Here is a 20,381-nt window from a genome sequence, read left to right as displayed (position 1 = left end):
CATGAGGAGGGCTGCATGCCCCTCCAGGTGGGAAGTTCTGATCTTGATATGATGGTGCACTCAAGCCCTGCTAGGAAAGGGATTGCTGGGAAAATCTATGCAGGTGGGAAGGCAAGGCTTCACAACTTCCATGGAGAAGTCAAAATGGGAATTGCATGCAACACCTCCCCAGCTGGGGACTGTAGTAGGAGGCATCAGAAATAAAAGGGCAAGGAGTCTAGTTGCCCAGAGGGCACAGTGTGGACAGTGGTGGGATGGGGCAATATCCACATGTCTCTCTTCAGTTGTTCAGTGCTAAACTGGTAAAAGTGTCTGTTCTCCTTCTCCTGCCCCCCAGAAAGAAGAATCCATTGAGCAGCCAGAGTTCCACTATGATGAATTTGGTTTCCGAGTTGATAAGGAAGGTAAAGTCAGTCCCATCCCTCCCAATTCCATTGTGTCCTGTGTCCAGCCCTTCCCATGCTTCCAAGTATGGCAGGGTGATTTTGCAACCATTCTGTCCTATGCCTCATCTAGCCACCCATCATCATCTTTCTGTATCCTACCATTGTAACAAAGGGCTATGCATTAGATCTGCTGGCCTTATGGGAGTCTGGAGCATAGAATATGCAGCAGTCTCGTTTCCATCCCATTATGCTTGTGTCATGGGTGAGAGAGCAAGAGGAAAGCTAAGAGGAAGTTATCATTTCCATTAGCAGCTGCATGCTGGGGAAGGGCAGCTTTCCCAGTTGACAGTGGGGTCTCTGTTGTTGTCAGTAGAACTGTAAGCACCGACAGCAGGCATAGTGACACGTGCTGTGTGTTGAAAAATTTGCGAACAAAGTGAGTGGCAGCAGTATGTGTTCTACCCATCCCAGCAGTTTGGCAAAGTGTAGGGCAAATTGTAGGGGCAGAACCCACATCCTAGTTTTTCTGCAAGATACAGAGGCAGGAGACCAAATAGAAGGAGGTGTGGAGACCTATTGCCGCTGAGCACTGAACTACAACAGCTGGCTGCCTTTGCAAAGAGGAAGAGAAAGGAGTGGGGTACACAGGAATTACTTTATATGCTCTGAGAGGACGTTTCCAGGGCTCAGGCCATACAGTGCAAGGGCAGAAGTTGTTTGCACGTGTGCCCTAAGGCACCTTGAGTCATAGAGGATCCTCTTTGAAGCAATGACCCGGAGATGAGGACAGGACACAGCAATTTTCTTCGGCTAGAACATTCGATAGACTACTTGTGCATTATAAAGTCAGCAGAAGGATTTGGACTGCATTGTTGGGATGATGAAGGACAGAGTGCCTTTACGTCAAATCTGTACTTGTGCTAAAGTATCTGTTTTAGAAAGCCAGCCTCAGGTTAAGGTGCTCTCTCATTGTGAATTTGGAGGTGTCCCCGTTAAAGCTTCTTTTTGGTGATAAAATATCCCTGAAGTTAACATTTTGCACCTCATTACTTGCATGAGCATATAGCTTCTGCTTGCCACCACTGAAGCCTGCTACGCTTTTGTCAGGCTGATTTACAGATCCTTACAAAACCCAGCAGGATGACTGCTGTCAGGGTCTTGTTTAATTCCAGCCATGCTATGCGCTAAATCATGAGTAAGTAGAGGCTAGAAGCCTGCTGACAGCTGCTTAGTTCTCAAGGCCCCAAATTTTATGACCATAAAATTTGCTGCATGGAGAAGACAGTTAGAAATGAAGCTTCGCCTTTCTATGCTCTAGCTGGAAGACATGAATGTTTTTAAGACATTTTCTTTATATGGCCATCTTACTCCCTACCTTATGCTCGTTCCCTCTCCTGTTTTTTCTCTCACTTGTCTCCTTTTCTTTCCTTTCCCTTTGCTGAGGCAGATGGTGCTGAGCCAACCTCCAGCAAGCTTCTGGGGATCCCACTGACAGAGGAGCCACAGCAGAGGCTCAAGTGGCAGGCTCATCTGGAATTCACACACAACCATGACGTGGGCGACCTCACATGGGACAAAATTGAGGTCACCCTACCGCATTCAGACAAGCTGCGCTCCCTGGTGCTAGCCGGCATCCCACATAGCATGAGACCACAGGTGAGAGTGCTGCCTCTTCTGGACAGGCTGTCCTGCCTGGAGTAAGAGACAGTGGAGCGAGACCACTTACTCTTGGCTGAGAGGATGCCAGATTATGGCTTTCTGTGGCTGTCTTGGTGACTGTTCCTATCTCTGTCGCCCCAGTTGTGGATGCGTCTGTCAGGGGCCTTGCAGAAGAAGAGGAATTCAGAGATGTCGTATCGGGATATCGTGAAAAACAGCTCTAATGACGAAAGCATTGCTGCCAAACAGGTAGGGCATACTGTCTAGTGCTGACTGGGCACAAGGGAGTGGGGAGAATGGCAAGATTTGCTGCATGAGAAGGAAGGGATGTCTGCCTGACACCTGCAGCAGGGACAGTTTGAGAGGACATGTGTAGTCAAATCCTGCTAAAGCTTAATCCTACTGTTGGGCATATTTCTCCGTTGTTTTGTTGGAATAGCAACTGTGCAGCTCCCCTCCTTCCTAGGACAGCAGGGAAGGGGTTGGGCCCATGCTACCTGCAGTCTAGAAAACAATTGCATCTCAGCAAACATCCTGATATTCACTCAGCATCTGAGTGCTGCAATTGCATCTCAGCAAACATCCTGATATTCACTGAAGGAAGTGAAAGGCTGATAGATGCACCTCTGTTGAGGTAGTAGCAGCTGCTTACAGGGATTGTCTTTGTTCCCTCAAATACAAAGTCTCTGAACACCAAGATGACTGTTACAGAGTGTTTTTCCTCTTCCTCTGACCTCTCCTTTTGTGGGAGAAGGCAAAGGGTATGGCAAAAGAAACCTAGCTCTGCACATGTTCACCTCTCACTAAGAAGATAGGTTCAAAATGGTTGTAAGGAGGAACAACACTGCCCAAGGAAGATCTGTGGGCTGTTCACCTCCAAGTCCCCTGTCACAGATGTGGCCAGGTTGTTGTTTTCTTTCTGTTGGGAAGCCTTGCTTGAAATCCAAGCAGATGAAACTCCCAACCACTATGCCTGTTATTCTCAGTGGTGAAGCTAGGGGCTGAGTTTAGGCAAGTATTTCTTGGGAGACACCAAGTCTGGTGTCTGTCTTGGGAGACACCACATCTGGACTGGCATTTTCCCACATGTTAGTGAAGGCTGTTAAACTGACCCTGGGTGCGTGGATAGGGCCATCTTCTTTGGTGCCTAAGGACTTCTGCATGAGTGTGGGGAAGCAGAGTTCCCTGAGGCAAGGGCCCATGGGGAAGTGCAGAGAGCACAAGGCAATTGTTCAGATGCTGTTAGCCGACCCTGTCTATGCTTATGGTTTTCTTGCAGATTGAAAAGGATTTGCTCCGCACAATGCCCAGCAACGCCTGCTTCTCCAATATGAACAGCATCGGGGTACCACGGCTACGCAGGATACTACGAGGACTTGCCTGGCTCTACCCAGAGATTGGATATTGCCAAGGCACTGGCATGGTAACCTGCATTCAGAGTGTCTTTATGATAGGGATTGTTTTGTCTGTGGTGGCTATGCTGCAGCAAGTGATTTGAGGCAGTGCTGCCAGACACTATGGCCTCCAGATGAGCTGAAGGGAAATCCCTTCCACGTGGAATGTTTTTCCTAGAGAAGGGAGAGCAGGGTAGCACCACATGTCCAAAGATGTGGAAGAATTCAGTGCATCTGTTGGGGAGGGACAGGCATTACACTGAGGAGAAATCACTTCAGTGGGAGATTGCAGGAGAGCTGCTGTGGGGGAAGGAGGATGTTGGTCACCTAGATACTGGTCCATTTCTCCATCCAAGGAAATGGGGAAAGACTTCTGCTCCTCTTAGGACATGCAGTTCTTATTCCTTCAAAATCCTAGGTGGCTGCCTCTCTGCTGCTCTTCTTGGAGGAGGAAGATGCTTTCTGGATGATGTGCGCTATCATTGAGGAACTGGTTCCTGCCTCCTACTTCAGCACCACCCTGATGGGCGTGCAGACTGACCAGCGTGTCCTGCGACAGCTCATTGTGCAGTACTTGCCCCGCCTGGATAAACTGCTCCAGGAGCATGACATCGGTAAAAGTGTGCCCTAGAAATCATAGCTTTTCTTGCCAGAGTGGCATGCAGGCAAAAATTACAGTTCTTGTTTCACAAAAGGAGAGCAGCAGGGCTAGGAGCAAACTTCCTGGCCCTTCAGGCGGTGCGTGGTCATCTTTGAGCTGGGAGGAGAACGCTTAGCAGAGTCCATCTTAACTGGCTGGCTGACTTCCTCTGTCATGTTTCTTTTCTGTGTCTTTATTCACAGAGCTCTCCTTGATCACCTTGCACTGGTTCCTCACCTCTTTTGCTAGTGTTGTCCACATCAAGCTGCTGCTACGTATTTGGGACCTCTTCTTCTACCAGGGCTCTCTGGTGCTGTTTCAGCTCACTTTGGGCATGCTCAGTATGAAGGTAATTCCCACCTCCCCTTCCTCCTTTATAGTACTACAGTGTTTAATTCTGAGTTTTAGGGGCAAGAAGGTTTTGTATCCACTTCCTGTGTGTGGTTTGGGCATGTGCTTGGGAAGATGACATCTTGCCTTCCTCAGAAATGGGGGCTATGAAGAACTTCCAAGGCACTTCACAGGATTCAGGGATTGCTGTTTCCCCTGCCTACCTCATTTGTTCCCTCATAATTAAACCCCATCAGTTGCCCCCCTCTATTCAATCTAGATCCCAACCCGAGGGTCCATCTTACATAAATCAAGATACTTTTTGATTTTGCACAATCTCTGAGCAGAGATATAAAGCTGAGGTTGTGGTCATCTGGGAAGCTTTTGATGGCACTGTTGAATGCTCCAAGAGGTTAGCATTGTCCTGACTACATTTGATTTGGCTGGCTTACATTTAACCGCCTGATCTTTTCCTTTTTATGTGAAAAATAATTTTGTGGTTCAGCTTGTTGTGTGAAAGGCAGGGGTGATCCTGCTGGGAATAAGGGGAAGGTGGAGCACAGTTTGAAATGTTAGGAGCTATGCTGCGTGTGAGACTGAGCTGCTTACATTCCCTTGTCCCCAACAAGATCCCTGCTGTGCCCAATCCTGGCGGTGGGTGAAGAATAGCTTCTGGTTTTTCTTTGCTTGCTGAGTTGACTTCGTTTCAATGATAGATGCTGTGATTCAAAAACATGCCAGCTAGAATTTTGGGGGCAGATCTCAGTGCAGTAGAGTAGTAAAAGATGATGTTCCCCTCCCATAGGTAGCTTGGACTCTTCCTACTGAAGTTTTTATGGAATTATCTAGTTGTACTTTCATTGTTTCTGGCCCAGACTGTACACTGAATGTAAAATTGCATCTAGCAGCCCCAAGAGCATAGTTGTCATGCTCACTGTTCTGTGGCAAAATGACTGCATCATTGCAGGAAGATGAGCTAATCCAGTCTGAGAACTCTGCCTCAATCTTCAACACGCTCTCGGACATCCCAAGTCAGATTGAAGATGCAGATGTGTTGCTGCGGGAGGCCATGCGTGTGGCTGGCTCTCTGACAGATGTGGCGGTGGAGACCCAGCGTCGCAAACACTTCGCCTACCTCATCGCTGACCAAGGGCAGCTGCTCAACTCCAGCACCACTGTCAACAATTTATCCAAAGTGAGTGCACAGAGTCCCGTCTGCCTCTGCTGCTTCATTTTTACCTTTCCCTTACATGTTCCCTCCCAATTGCTGTTTGAGAGCAAGAGGTCCTCCTGCCTGAAAGAATTTTAGCTCCAGTGGAGAAAAGGTCTTGGGAAGTGAGGGGGAGGTCTGTACTAATGAAATGCTGCCAGATCTGTCCTGGTTGATAAATCCCCAGGTGAAAGGGATATTGACAATGATTGTAATTTAATGAGAGTTATGATGGAAAGTGATGCATTTTATTAATGGAAACTAAAAGAAACAACATATGCCTTTGGCAAAATTTGCTTGGAGCATGCAGAGTAGGAACTGCAGTTAATCCATTAGTAAGAAACTGATGTACTAAAGTAACTCTGGAAGGTAGAGTCAGAAAACAGCAGCAGCCTTTGAGAAGCTGAATAAAAAATGCATCTGTGTTTAATCTTGGACTACAGCCTGCAGTTGCAGATGTAGTAGCTCCTGCTTGTCAAGCCTGTGTGGAAGATATATTCTTGATGCGTGTCTGTGTGCTAATCACAAGACACTCCTGCAATTCTAAAATGTAATAGGCATCCACTTAGAAATTTATATATAATTACAAGTAGAACTGCTTTTGGCAACAAGTAGAACTAAAATTATTCACTCGAATCATGGTTGATTCTTGAACTTCAATTATGCTTTTATAATAATTGAGCTATAAATAACCTATTTCACATGGAGCAGATCAAGCAGTAGAGCTGATTCATTGCGTTAGAACCAGAACTCCTGTCTAAAATTGCCAGTTCACTTGCCTGCCGTTTCCAGCGGTAGCTGTCAGGACCCCTTGCCCAGAGCTGACCTGTGTGGAGGATTGCTTTATTTTATTTCTGAAATCTGTCCTAATGTGTGCACTGTGTTCTCTCTCTTCCCACTCCCTCAGATTGTGCGGCGCAGGACTCAGCGCAGGAAATCTGGCATCACCTCTCTGCTTTTCGGTAAGGGCAACCCTGCGCCTTTCACATGGTGTTGATGGATATAGCAGCCTAGGAGGGAGGGGAGTGAGCAAAGCAGGGAAACACTGGGACAGAGGAAGAGGAGAAGAGGGAGCCAGAACTGAAGGGTAAGAGGGAAGAAGTGCAGTTTTCTACTTGCTTGCTTTGGTCTGAGCTCAGAAGGTGAATTTTAGGTGAGATGGTTTGTCTTTAAATGGCGGCTAACAATGAGCTGCAGCTCAGCCCAGCTGTCATGTCCTCCTTGCACTGACAAACAGTTCAAACACATTTTCTGGCAGGATGGTCCAGTGTATCACCCATCAAAATTTGTAAACGCAAACATCACTGATGCTTCCCTGTCACTTATTCCAAGAGTTCAGTGTGAATGCTTTTAAGTCTTAATTTTCTTCGCTGATGAGCCAAGCCAGAAAGCACACAGCCAGAATAGGTTTGGCATCAATTTAAAAGTAACTTGCTTCTGTGACTCCATAATACCCCTTTCTATTGTAAGCCTCGCTGTCATCACCTTCCTTGCAACTAGTTAGCTTTCTTGAAATTGCCACATCTCGCCACAGAAATTGTTTTTCTGGAGGAAGACAACATACTGAATTTACAGGGTTCAAACAGCATTCCTGTTGTGGTTCAAATGGCCTGAATAAATCTAAAACTGGGTTTTAGTGGTCTTTTCAGAGAAGAGCTTTTCTGAGGTTCTCCAGGAAGCTGATATACTGTCACAGGCTTGCCGCAAGCACATACAGTATTATATATGAAAGTTATGGTAGAAGACCAGTGAAGCTGTAAAGTCAAGCATGCAGAAGTGAAGAAATGCAAGAAAGTTGCTTGTGCAACCTAAACTCAGACCTCTTGTGTGTAATGTTATCATAGAATCAGTACAGACTGAACCGGCAGGGAATTTAGCTGCCAAATGCATCTTTCTTGTGTTTCAGTCTCCTTGACCAAGTGTGAGTAGCTTTGCGACAGTAATAGTGAGTCATACCCACACACAAAGATAAATTTTAAGATCAAACTTCAAAATGAATCAATGGTAGAACTGAGAGGATTGATAGTGTGTTCTCATTTTAGTGGGGTTTCTGTATAATCACTGTCATGGTTTTTAGCTAATGTTATTCTCAGTAATTAAAACATTGGTTAAAATAGAGAAGGTGTCATCCTGCAGCAGATAACCCAAATGGAAAACTTCAGCCCAAGTGAGGGAAAGGAAAGCTTGGATGTGATAAATTCACCTTATACTGGGAACTGTCAATCAACTTTAAGTGTAAAGTCTGCTGGCTGTGATAGTTACTGTGTAGCGCTGGTACATAGCCCTCAGCTGAGTGGGAATAAGAACTTACCCAGAACTTAATTCTTCTTCCTTAGAGTGAATGTAGATTTAGTAGTGACTTGGATGGGAGTCACAGAATCACAGGAGCACTGTTTGGAGGGGACCTCTAGGTGTTTGTAGTCCAACCTCTCTTGCTCGAAGTCAGATTCTTGCTCATGCTAGATCAGATTGATCAGGGCGTTCTCTAGCTGAGGTTCAAGGAGTTGGACCGGATTTCTAATGAAGGAATAGAAAGAAAAAACAGTGAATGGTAGTGTGGCGGAGAACATGATGTGTGTGTTGCCCTTTTCCTGTTGGATGGGCATTCCAATAAGGAAATGCGGGAGAGCTAATCCTCCTCTGCACAACTGTGCCGCTAGTCAGTCTTTGCAGGATCAAAATCGAGCCTCCTCACGTGTGGTCAATCCTGCACTGGTTTCCTGTTTTGGAAATGTGCGTGCAGGCCTGTCGGGTGCAGTGAGGTGAATCTGGTGGCAACTGCAGTTGCTTTCCTCTATATCGTGTATATTCTAAGGTGGGAGGGTGTGGAGCTCCTGCTTATGTTTGGGTGGGATTGGTCTGAGTACAGAGGGAGGAGCATGGTATTTTGGCCAGAAGGGACTGAATGATGACAGAAAGAATCAGTGATCTATGTAATTGAGGGTGGCCCACAGAGCTAGTGTGGCTGCGGTTGAGTAGTTTCTTCTTTAGTCACATTCTGTTTCAACAACATGAATTTTCTGGGAATCCCCGGTGTCTGCGTAATCACCTATCTATTTACAATCTTTGTATCTCTGAATCTGTAGTGAGACTTCTTACATGCTCTATTTCCTACCCCTGGCCACTGAGGAGGAGGTTTTGTTAATTTTCATTGTTTGGACTGGGAGTAAGTATTCCCTACAATTTTTCTAGTCCAGAAGCAAAGTTCAGTTTTCTCTTAAGCTCTGTGTTTCTGATTCTCTAATCATTTAATTTAGCAAATAGAAAACAATTATAAAAATAATTTTAAATCTAATTCTGTGCTTCTATTGGTGTTCTTAAAGTTTTGGCCTATTTTAATTAGGATCACTTATGATTAAAAGATACTGTTAATCACTTTTCAATAAACAGAAGCTTCATGTGTACGTAGCTGTTGCAGCAGCTGTATAGCTCAGGCCACACTTTATTCATATTGGTTTCTATAATGATGTTAGAAGATAAGCAGAGTGCTAATTTGTTAGCCAGTGATTTACTTGGGTCTTGCATAAAAACTGTGTTTGTATAAAAATTGGAGTTCAATGAAAAAGAAATTGTTTTAAACGTTGGTTTTGTTAATCAAGCTACCACATCTTCAATATATTATAGAGAGAGCAAAAACAGATGCATGAAAATACACTTTGAATTTAAAATTAACTGAATTTTTTTTAGAAGAAGCAAATGGTTCATTGTTGCCAAACATCATGTACCCAATTTTTAACGCATTCAGATACATTAACAGCCTAATGAATCCATCTCATTAGGTATCTTTTTGCATAAATTAATAGAGATAGGCTGTCAAAACTCCTGGGGGAATTAGTGACAGTTGAAAGATGCTTTGGTAACTTTTACTTTCTACTTACGACCATTTCTATACACCCAAAACCTTTGAAATCTGGTTCTTAGGGAGGTCAAGGTCTTAAGTAGATGGCGGATTTTGTGTCATGGCTCTGACTTCTAGACTGACAGAGTAAAGTGGGCTGTCTTGGTTTTTCAAATCTTTTTCAAGAGTCTATGAAGAAGATGCTCTCAGCCTGTGAGGTATGCAAAAATCAGTAGTAGTTCAACAAAAAGCTGTTTCAGTGGCAGGAGAATTTCACTTGAAGAGAATTTTTGAAAGTTCCCTGGTTTTGTGTCCCGCCATTCAGCCGTCTATATACTGCATAGACACTTCTCTAAAGCAGTACGCAGTACCTGGGTATACTGAGTTGTCCAGACAGATCAAAGATGGCATTTTCCGGTTCCATGTGTAGTTTGAAATACTAGCTCCTTAAAATCTGAGACAGTCAAATTGGTATTGGTTATTTACATTATTGAATAGATGAGCAGCAAGTACCTGCCTTAGTGTAAGCACTTCTAATGTCAGGCTTTTTTGATTTCTGCAGAATCAATGACTTCTAATGTTAACAAAAAAAATAAATACCTTATACTTGCTGTCCTTTCCTTGCCTTCCCTCTGGCTCTGTGGGCTCCCCCAGGGGATGACGATCTGGAGGCACTGAAAGCCAAGAACATCAAGCAGACAGAGCTGGTGGCCGACCTGCGTGAGGCCATTGTCCAGGTGGCAAGACACTTCCAGCGTGTGGATCCCAAGAACTGCAGCATTGTGAGTGGGAACAGCTGGATCTGCACTGCCGTGTGCTCCAGGCATGAGTGTTGAGTGGCCGCTACAGGACAGGGCTGTTCAAATGCTCCTGGAGTGTGGGCTTGAGGAAGAACATTCCAGGTGTAAAAGGTGGAGGATGAGGGTTGCTCAACCCATTCCTGCTGGAGGAGGGGTGTGCTGGGCGGTTGTCTACCTGCTAGGAGCGGGAAAAGGTTTGGGAACAGGGCAGATCATATGGGAGTCAACTATTGCTTTTCATTCCTCTCTGCTCTTCATCTACATGCATGCTAGGATCTGACACCAGACTACAGCATGGAGAGCCACCAGCGGGACCACGAGAACTATGTGGCCTGTTCCCGCAACCGACGACGACGAGCCAAGGCACTACTGGACTTTGAGCGCCATGATGACGATGAGCTGGGCTTCCGCAAGAACGACATCATTACGGTACGTCAACTTATGAGTCAGGGGCCGGGGCAAAACCATGCAGATCCAACTTGTTTGGGATCCTGCCCTGCCTGTTTTGCAGGGAAAGAAGGGAGGAGATCAGCTCAGAGCCCAGTTAGGAGTCCAAGGGAAGCAGCTGCTGTTTCTGGGGGGTGCCTGGGGATGAGGCAGTATGTTCCTGTGAGTGTTGTCTTGTGGGTCATTCTCAATGCAGCCACCAGGTCCCTTTCCTGGCTGCCATACAGCTGAGCAAAAGATTGATTTGGTTCAACCTGGGTCCTAGTTTAAGACTGTGCACTAAGCTGTGGTAACACTGTAAAGGCATCCATTTGCATTTTAGCTGTGGACATCCCATCTGAAATTGGGGTAAATGGGGGTAACGTGTTTGCAATAGCTTTTTGCCCTTGAAGGCTCTGGGCCACATGAGAAGTGAACATTGGCAAAACAGTTCAGAAGAAAGCAGTTCCTCGTTGTGCACACGCAGCTGGGCAGCTGTAGGATCTCCTACAGTGCCTCCTGGCACTGCACTCTCTTCAGCCAGTGTTTTCCACTCCCTGTTTTTCAGATCATTTCTCAGAAGGATGAGCACTGTTGGGTGGGAGAGCTGAATGGACTGAGAGGTGAGAGCAGAATGGGTTGCACTGGGGGGAGTGGGGCCGAATGTGGAGCATCCATTTATCCACAGCAACTGCTCTGGCACGTTTGCAGCAAAGGCTCTGCCGGTTACCTGGAGTATCTGCCAGGGACAAGGGAGATGTTAAAGCAGAGTATGAGAGCAGTGGTGCAGCTGCCTGGTTACCCCTTGCAACCAGCAAGTTTAGGCTCCATCCTCCTGGCACAGAGCGGTTGGGTGTGTGCCATCTCTGCTGTTGGTGGGCAGCGTCCTGTAATTGGCTTCCTCTTGCAGTAGCTTTAATTTTTTTGATTTTTGAGGCTGCTCGCTTCCTTCTTAGGGTTGGACCCTATGAACTCTGATTTATTCTCAGCTTCCACTGAGCTTTGGTCTTGTCTGTGTTAGAGGTTTCTCAGTGTCTGTATCAGCCTCACCTCTTTATCTACTCTTTGTAGGTTGGTTTCCTGCAAAATTTGTGGAGATCTTGGATGAGCGGAGCAAAGAGGTAACGAAAAAAAACCCACAACAGCAACAACCCCCCCCCCAAACATAAAAAGAGAGTCACGTGAAACATAACTGAAAAAACATAGTTGAAAAGAGCCGTATATTTCCCTTCTTGAGTCTGTTTTCTCTCTCTGGCTACTGAGTGCTTAGTGATGTGATCAGGCAGTTTATCTTCCTAATCCTGTTTGCTCAACTTCCTGATGCTGACCAAGTGGAGAATGAGGGCCCCAGAGGGCTGCAGGGGGTAGCTGAGTGTGATGCCTGGGCTTGCAAGGACCCTAGAGCAGAGCCTCGGGGAAGCTGAGAAAGCAGCAGGCAGAAAGCAGGATCCTGTGGGCGGTGTTTCTGCCTGCTCCCCACTGCCGGTGCTCTCTTCCTCCTTTGTGGCTGCAGATCCTGCTCGTGCTTTGTTGGCACCAGAGTGGATTCTTCCTGAGCAGCTGTGCCCGAGGGAGGGACTCTTGTCTCAGTTCCTCGTGCAACCAGCAGTGGTGAGATGCCACCTATCTAGAGCAGATACCTGAATACAGCCTCACGGCTGGGGTAACGGATAGGAGACAAATGTCATCAGTTGTTGGCCTAGGCAATTTGCAGTGAAAGTGGAGAACGTCCTGTTTTCCCTCTCCCCCTCAGCGTTTGGTGAGTGAGGAAAGGCTCAAAAGCTGACCTGAGACCCCAAGAGAAGCTCCTAGGAGATGTCGCTATTGACGTTGCACTTGCTTCCTCACCCCCTTCTCAGGGCTGGTTCCTTAGATGCAGATCACCTCTCTGTGTATAAACACACCCTGTACTGCTGAGCAGTTCTCCTCCCAACCGTGGAAGTAGGGAGGATCCCACTCATCCTAATTTTGGCATGTTACTGTTCAGCCCTTCATGCTAAGAATGTGTCGGGGTGATACCCCGCAGTGGTGTCCCAGCGGACTTGGGAATTCCCATCTACCCCCATTTGTCTTGACTTTTAGCAGGTTACAGAGTTCGAGAGACCCTCATTGCAAGTCCCTCTCCTTACCTTTGCTCAGTCAGCATCACACCAAAATGCAGCAATTCCTACATGCTGAACGCTGCCAGGATGTTGCTGGGGTCACCTGTGTGGTCTCCTGGGCAGCACCTAGGCACAAAGGTCCTGGTGTTCCAGCAAATCCCAGGGGAGAAGCACTGAACGCGGTGTCTTATGCAAGAGCCAGCAAAAGCAAGGGGTTAAGGGCGGGGGTCTGGGGGGGCTGGTAGGTATCTGGGAGTGGAAGAGGTGTGTGCAGAGAAGCTGTAGGTGAGTGACCACCTCCATGCTCTGCCCCCTTGCCAGTATGCTGAGGGCTGGCTCTTCATGTTCCTTAGTACTCCATCGCTGGAGATGACTCAGTCACAGAAGGGGTGACGGACTTGGTGCGAGGGACGCTGTGTCCAGCCTTGAAGTCCATATTTGAACATGGATTGAAGAAGCCATCTCTGCTGGGGGGGCCCTGCCATCCCTGGCTGTTCATTGAAGAGGTGAGATGTCTCAGTTCCCTTGGTGGGGCAGTGTTGCCAGAGGGTTGGGGTGAGGGGGCTGTAGGGCGGGGTGTCCTGACTGTCCCTCTGTCCTATCAGGCTGCAAGCCGAGAAGTGGAACGGGACTTTGACTCTGTGTATTCTCGCCTTGTGCTCTGCAAGACTTACAGGTAAGGCCACTTTATTCTCTCCAAGCGGCTGGGTCTGTGCCCCACTCCTGCGTGCTCATCAAGCTGCTGCTGCTGCTCTCCACCTTGGGAAGGGTCATGGTCTGCTCCATCTTCCTGTGGGTGTGGTGTCAGCAGGCTGCTGTGCCTGTGCTGACTGGGGGCTGGCAGTGGCTCTTGTCCCCTTCCCCGGGCTACTCTGTCTGCTTCTGGGTCTGTATCTTGCTCTCTCATGGCTGCAGGATCACCTGTGGGCTCAGCGGTAGCAGGAGAGCTGTTGGGGTATGAAGGGGGAAAGGTATGCATGTGGCCAGGTTGGCTCCAGAGCTAGCTAGGTCTCTGCTGTGATCTTTGCAGGCTTGATGAAGACAGCAAAGTCCTCACTCTGGAGGAGCTGCTTTACCGGGTGAGTGCTTGCTCCCAGCCCAGCCAGAGCCCAGCTCCTCACGTGGGGAAGTTTCCCCTGGAGGCTGCTGGAGGCTGATGCCCATTTCGAGACTCTCCCAGACCTTCCCTAATGGGAAGGAGTAGAGACACCAGGTGCCTGGGGAAATGCAGAAAGTGAAGCCATCAGGAAGGCTCAGCCCCTCTGATGCTAGCAAGTGGCACTGGGTGAGGGTGGCACTCCGGGGAGGGGAGCATTTGGCTGTGTTGCTGAAATGGCTGCCCAGCCTAAGGCTAAGCTGAGAAGGCGGTAACCACATCTTCCCTCCCTGCAGGCAGTTCAGGCCGTGAACATGACACACGATGCTGCACATGCACAAATGGACGTGAAGCTTCGTTCCCTCATCTGCGTTGGACTCAAGTGAGTCATCCAGTCCTGATACCCTTGGCATTGTGGGTGCAAGGAGCTTGGGAGGGGGCAGGCTCAAGGGCAGCAGTTGTTTCCATGTACCTTAGGCCACAGGGTCTTTTTCCCCCCTCATTGCAGCCACTGAGTGGGACCTGCTCCTTTCTTGTTCATCGCGCTGGCCTGGCTCCTGGCTGGAAGAAGTAGTTCTTACTGCATGGAGCGGCTCACACAAGTTTACTGGGTTATCCTGTTCCTGCCAGGAACAGGACTGTGGGCTGGGGTCAAGGCTTGGGCTGAAAATAGACTGTCCCAAAGGGATAGGGCTTATTTCCCTGGCTTCAGCCCGGTAACATGCCTCTACCCCATCGCTGCAGCGAGCAGGTGCTGCATTTGTGGCTGGAGGTGCTGTGCTCAAGCCTGCAGACCGTGGAGAAGTGGTTCCATCCATGGTCATTCCTGCGCAGTCCTGGATGGGTGCAGATCAAATGTGAGCTGAGGTGAGTGTCACCGTGGGCCTCGCCAGGGTCTGGAATGGATTTCCTCCTCCTCTGCAGGAGGTGGCCTTCACTATGGCTGGCTTTTGGGCCCTCTACAGTGAGTAGCGGCATGGGCTGCCCAGACATCCCCACTGCAGGGATTTCCTTCAGTGTGCTGAGGCAGCAGCAACTGTCTAGACAGTTTAATGCGATGCACTGTGCCTGCCTGATCCAAGGGCAGAGCTTGGCTCCTGGGGAGCTGTCGTGACAAACAGGCAGCCTCTGCCTGCCAGCAACCTCCTGCTGTGCCCTGCACCTACTCTGGTTGAGAGACAGCCTTTCCACCCCTCTGCTCTCCAGGTGGTCTGCCAGCCACCATGAGTCCAAGCAGGGAACAGGGAAAGTGCTAGGGAGATGGTCCGACTGTCAGTGACCAGGAAGGAGTCGGTCACCGGCTAACTCCTGGTAGAGCGAGGGAGTGATGTCAGGGGCTGAACGCAGCTGAGCTTGCACAAAGCACATCACGTGGAGCCCAGGGCACGCATCCATGCTGCGTGCTCCTGGCCCCCCTGCACTCTGCAAAGTCACATCCAGTCCCAGGGAGCCACACAGCAAACCCCCCGCTGCCGCCACCACCACTCCAGCCCCATTGCTGCCGCCATCCTGCAGGAACTGGCTTTTGTCCGTGTTGCCTGGTTGCTTCTGGCCTCCGTGGGAGCATCTAGCCAGGAGCAGGCCTGTGTGTATGTACCTTGGGGTGCCCTGTTCTCCTTGTGCTGCAGTGTCCTATGGCTGCTTTCTCTCAGCACAGGGGTTGTGCTAGTTCAGCACAACCAAGTAGGACTGGTTCATGGCTGGGCGCAGGTTTGTGTGGAGCAGGTGTGGAGGCTTATGTCATATTTCTCCCAGCCAGCTTCCTGTGGAGGGCCTCTGCTCCCTCACTGCTGCAGGAGCTGGAGGATACCCCCACACAGGAGTTTCCCCTAAGCCCGAAGCTTGTTGCCAGGAGGTCTGAGCTCTGCATCCCTGTCCTAGGGACAGCCTTGAGGCTGTGCCTGCATGGAGTGGAGTCCAGCGAGGGAGCTCCACGTGCCATCCCCATGCGGCACTTGTGCATGGGGGTCAGGCTGCTTCTGTTATTTCTGGAAGAGAGAGAGGGGTGCAGAAACTCTGAGGTGCTGCTGGCAGTTCTGGAGAGGAACCTGCAACCCTCCCCATTGCCAGCTGCAAGCAGGCCTCAGCTGCATGTGTCTGCAGTCTTGCAGAGCCCGAGGCTGCCCGTGCCTCCCTGCGCTGCTGTGTCAGGCTCTGTAGGGGTTGCACTTGAGTCACATCTTCAAACTTTTCTTTCCAGCCTAGGCCTGGCAGGATGTGAAGCCCAAAGAGGAGGGCTACCCTTTCAACACCAACAAACAACGAATTGCATCCTTGCAAGCTTAGTGGCCTGCTGGGGCAAGCTGAGGAGCCAGCAATTGTGTGCCTGGGGGCAGAAGTTGTGGGCACAAGGCTGGGCATGTGATCCGGGAGGGAGGGCGTGTGTGGGGCGGGGGTGTGTGTGTACCATTGCTCTCTTCCATTGCAGAGTCCTCTGCAAATTTGCCTTCAGCCTCTCTCAGGACTGGGAGCTGCCAATAAAGAGGGAGGTGAGTAGGTGGCGTCTCTCGTTCTGTCCCTCAGCCATGGGCTTTGCTTACTGCCTTCCTCTCCCAGCTTTGTGTTCCAGCCCATCCTCTGCCTTCTCTTGAGCCGGCACCAACCAGAGGCTGTGGCTGGAGCTGCTTTCCCTGCCAGCGTAGGCTGTGCACAGGCACTGTTTGGCAGTGCTGGCAGAGGGTGCTGCTGGTCCCTGCCCAGTTAGGGCAGAGGGAAATGGCCGCTCCCTTCCCCGGTGTTCTCCAAACCGCAGGCCTCTCCCTGTTTCAGCTGGGTGGAGGTGGGAAGTGCAGACGGCGGCTCTGTCTGGGTGCCGGAGATCTCCGTGTGCTTGGGCTCTGCCCACAGACACAACCTCCCCTTTTCTGTCTGCGGTGCACTGACCCAGGTCTCTGTGTCATCCTGCAGGAGAAGGAGAAGAAGCCACTGAAGGAGGGTGTGCAGGACATGCTCGTGAAGCACCATCTCTTCAGCTGGGACATAGATGGGTGACCCCCACCCTGCCCCATCCTAGGGAACTTTCTCAATGGCGCACACTCCTCTTCCCCACCCCCATCATGTCTCACCCCCTGCCCTCCCCCACCCCACCCACTTCTATCTGTGACAAAATCCCCCTCGGGCGGGCTGCCAGGCCACCTAGGACAGATGGCAGCAGCGCCGAGAGGCCAAGCTGCAGACCCAAGGGAGGTGACAGTCGAGGGTGATGCTGCAAAGGGACAAGTGTGTTCTGGCCACAAAACAAGCGTGCCCATCCCAGCCTTCCCCATCTTTGCCACCCCCATCTTCTGCTTGCCTCAGCCCTGCCTCCCCCCTGGTGCCTGGGGGAGCAGCCTGGTCCGCAGACCCTCGCGCGCTGCCCCATGGGCCAGCAGCTGCGTGGGTGTGTGAGCACGTCTGCTGCTGTAGCTGTGGGGAAGAGACAGCCCTTGCGGGGTGGCTTTGATCTGTGAGAGCTGGTGCCATTGGCAGGTGGCACTGCGGGTGCGAGTGGAATTCGGGCTGGTGAGGAGAGCCTCGCTGCTGCACGGGAGCAGGGATAGCGCACCCACCTCCGTGCCAGCCAAGGGCTCGCCTCTGCCGGGGAGAGGGATGGCAAAACCTGAAGCACTTGGACAAGTTCCTCTGACCTGGAGCGGGGGCTGAGAAGGGGGAACTGGCATCAGCCTCACCCCACCTCCCTGGCACTGGTGTGTGGGGTGTTGACAAGAGGTGCCTGACTGCACTGGCCTGGTACCACTGTAACAGCCTTAGGGGATGGGCCTTGTCTCCTCTGGGAGCAGACAAAAACCACCCCTCCCCTAAACAAGTGTTTCATGCTGTCATTTTAGTCTCTAGATTATTTTTACTGTTAACCAAAAAGCTGTAAATTAACTCCAGGAACGTGTATATTTTGGCACTGTTGTAGCTCAGGACGGGGTTCGGGCTGGCGCTGGCTCAGGGAGACTAACTCGTCCTCGTCGCCCTGCAGTGGCAGCGGGGACACGGGTCGGGAGTGGAGAATTGCTGCTTTGTGGTGGTGGCTCTGGATATGGAGTCTGTGACTTTCTACTGAAAGCGCTTGTCTGTGAGCACAAACTACTCATGGAATGACACTAGATTCTTACTTTGTTCAGTGGGTTTGTAAATAAACTGCATCTTGGGAGAGTGCTGAGCTTTGACTTTGTTTTTTGACAGGGTAGGGAGTGGCTGGGGCAGGAGCAGTTGTGGTGCCTGCAGTGGAGGCCCTGAAAAACAAGAAATGCTCAAAACTCAGGGGTGTAGGAACAGTGTGGGAGGGCAGCCCTTAGCAAAGGGAGCGGGGCTGGCGGAAAGCAGGGCTGGATGGTGGCAGAGGACAGTGTGGTCTGCACATGAACAAGCTTCTCCAGAGAAAAGCAGGTGGTGTCTCTTCTGCAAAGTAGGACAGTAATGGGGCACAGGCCATGGGAGAACTGTGTTCAGAAGCCCAGGTTCACAGGAGGGTGGAAGTTGCAGCATATTTACTGATGTGAAAGTTAGTGTTGTCACTTAAAATCATTCCAGTTTGGCATCTGGCTGAGGAAGGCTGCAGTATCCCCTCACCACCAGAACAGCTGGGGTCCAGACCAGCATACTGGGCTGGAGGAGGCTGTAAAAGCTGCTTGTGCTTCTCCTACCATAAGACCTACTTCTGGTTGCAGGGTAGGTAATTTCCATACCCAGAGGGACTCTCCCTGCAGCCAAGAAGGGATGAGGCACCACATTGCCAGCTTCTTTTTTTTTCAGGTTTGAGTAAGACCCAGAGAGCTCACCCACCCTTAGCTGGAAAAGGCGGAGTGGCCCCAAGCCCACCCACCAGCATAGCAGAGAAGTTTTTGAGCATGTGGATGTTTGAAATTTTTTTAATAAAATGGATTTTTTTTTCCAAATATTTGTAACTGAAAAAATAATTCAATTTAAAGATCCATTCTCTCCCCTGTTAACTTGTCACTTTTATCCTTTTCCAGTTGAATACTCGCTCTGGATCCGATGCCCCAACACCATCCAGCTCAGATGGTGCTGATCACCCCTCACCGGTTGCTGCATAGTGGAAGGGAGAGTGCGTGCTAGTCAAATACACATTACAAACAAGTAGTGGTTACAGCAGAAAGATTCAGGATTACATTCAAGGTAGAGGCAGAACATCAGACTTCTTTGTTTTTCCCAACGGGTGCAAAAAATGTATGTCCAGGGGAATACCTCTTCTGACAAAGAACTATTGAACTATTATTCAAACAAATAATAGTAAGAAAGCAGAGAACGGGGCTAGCCTGCTCTGGGCGCTGCTGGGGAAAAGACTTGCTAATATTTCCTGGGATGAGGCACCATCTTCCTTCTGCCCCCAGGCACAGGGTTAGCGCTTGCTCTCCTGGCAGAAGCCCCTTGTGTGGAGGGTCTCTGGCAGGTTAGTTGGCTTCCTCAGGAGGTGAGGCTCATGGTTTTGTATCATCTGAGCTCCTTGAGGGCTCTCGAGCTTATTGGCCAAGTTTGAGTCTGTTGGGCAAAGTTAGGGTGATTAAATTCCTACGAAGTTTTACAAATTATGGTGGCTGGGTAAAGGTGAAAAAGTTGAAATGGAGCAACTGTGAGCTCAGCCTTTCACCATCAACCCTGGGGAAGGGCTACATCCGTAATTGGCTTTGGCATCGCTCTGCCAAAAAAGGGGGGGAGATGCCTGGCCCAAGTGGGAGGAACTGGGGGTGGGTCAAGCCAGGACTGCCAGTGGAGTGCTCCCACCTTCCTCTAGGAACTCATTGCACTTCGATAATTTCATTCTTTATTTACTGGTTGCAGCTTTGTAAATATTTGTACAAAAGAAATCACACAGCTGGGTTGGTTGGTTTGTTTGGTGGGGGTTTTTTTTGTGGGGGCTACTACTCACTGTGGGCTAAAAGAAGCTGATTTTGCTTCAGTTTGACAAACAGGCAGCCTCACTTTTTCCCCTTAGTAGTTGAAAGATCCTCCTACCCCTCAAATACTTTCCTCCTAAGAAACCACTTGTCTCCTGTGCCCACCTGGTCCCACGGCTGGGCAGCTGCCTGGGGCGGGGGGGGGGGGTGTGGGGGGGGTGTGGGCTGGTGGGAACTCTGTAAGGCAATTGCTAATCCTCTCACTGCTCCCAGTGAGCACCAGGGCTGCATCAGGAGTGAGGGAAGGCTCCAGCGGTTGAAGGGGGTGTCCACCAGCCCCAGTTATTCTGATTTTTAGGACATGACACTGTAGCTTGGGCAACAGAAAGCGGGGGGGGGGGGGGGGGGCTAACCTCTCCAACCTGGACACTGAAGGAGGCAGATAAGAGGCTCTGAGTTGTTTACAAGTGGTGGGGAGAGAAGGGGGACAGAAAGGAAGGAAGCTGCCAGCAGGCTCCCTCTGCAAATGATTAAGAAAGTGGCTCTCCATGCAGTTAACAAGCAAATAGGGCTCAGGAAAGCAGGAGTTTCTCCCAGCTGCAAAACAGGTATGACCTCTACCTGGCTGCCAGTTTAATGGCTGACAGAGAGCAG

The 20,381-nt window shown here is 49.8% G+C and overlaps 1 protein-coding gene across 7 annotated transcripts in view; it reads left to right on the top strand.

The window, feature by feature from the left end:
* The window catches only part of SGSM3 (small G protein signaling modulator 3), a 31,153-nt gene extending 12,335 nt beyond the window's left edge, over nucleotides 1-18,818 (top strand). For 3 of the 7 annotated variants that reach the window (XM_075751806.1, XM_075751813.1, XM_075751822.1), the window contains 20 exons: nucleotides 338-404; nucleotides 1,834-2,042; nucleotides 2,187-2,294; nucleotides 3,325-3,468; nucleotides 3,858-4,053; nucleotides 4,283-4,428; nucleotides 5,377-5,604; nucleotides 6,527-6,581; nucleotides 10,112-10,239; nucleotides 10,531-10,686; nucleotides 11,252-11,306; nucleotides 11,755-11,804; nucleotides 13,139-13,291; nucleotides 13,391-13,461; nucleotides 13,816-13,864; nucleotides 14,178-14,263; nucleotides 14,626-14,748; nucleotides 16,310-16,370; nucleotides 18,403-18,540; nucleotides 18,625-18,818. In XM_075751806.1, coding sequence (XP_075607921.1) covers nucleotides 338-404; nucleotides 1,834-2,042; nucleotides 2,187-2,294; nucleotides 3,325-3,468; nucleotides 3,858-4,053; nucleotides 4,283-4,428; nucleotides 5,377-5,604; nucleotides 6,527-6,581; nucleotides 10,112-10,239; nucleotides 10,531-10,686; nucleotides 11,252-11,306; nucleotides 11,755-11,804; nucleotides 13,139-13,291; nucleotides 13,391-13,461; nucleotides 13,816-13,864; nucleotides 14,178-14,263; nucleotides 14,626-14,748; nucleotides 16,310-16,370; nucleotides 18,403-18,540; nucleotides 18,625-18,630 — 2,229 coding nt within the window. In that variant the 3' untranslated portion in view covers nucleotides 18,631-18,818. Of the gene's footprint in view, nucleotides 1-337; nucleotides 405-1,833; nucleotides 2,043-2,186; nucleotides 2,295-3,324; nucleotides 3,469-3,857; nucleotides 4,054-4,282; nucleotides 4,429-5,376; nucleotides 5,605-6,526; nucleotides 6,582-10,111; nucleotides 10,240-10,530; nucleotides 10,687-11,251; nucleotides 11,307-11,754; nucleotides 11,805-13,138; nucleotides 13,292-13,390; nucleotides 13,462-13,815; nucleotides 13,865-14,177; nucleotides 14,264-14,625; nucleotides 14,749-16,309; nucleotides 16,371-16,788; nucleotides 18,025-18,402; nucleotides 18,541-18,624 lie in introns of those variants that run through there. The other 4 variants (XM_075751830.1, XM_075751837.1, XM_075751847.1 and 1 more) reach the window with 3 other exon arrangements.
* The last annotated feature ends 1,563 nt before the right edge of the window (nucleotides 18,819-20,381 follow it).

Source organism: Balearica regulorum, chromosome 1 (genome assembly GCF_011004875.1).
Source record: "Balearica regulorum gibbericeps isolate bBalReg1 chromosome 1, bBalReg1.pri, whole genome shotgun sequence".
Classification (NCBI taxonomy): domain Eukaryota; kingdom Metazoa; phylum Chordata; class Aves; order Gruiformes; family Gruidae; genus Balearica; species Balearica regulorum.
The sequence above is the reverse complement of the archived record's forward strand: the minus strand, read 5'-3'. Positions and strand labels throughout refer to the sequence as shown.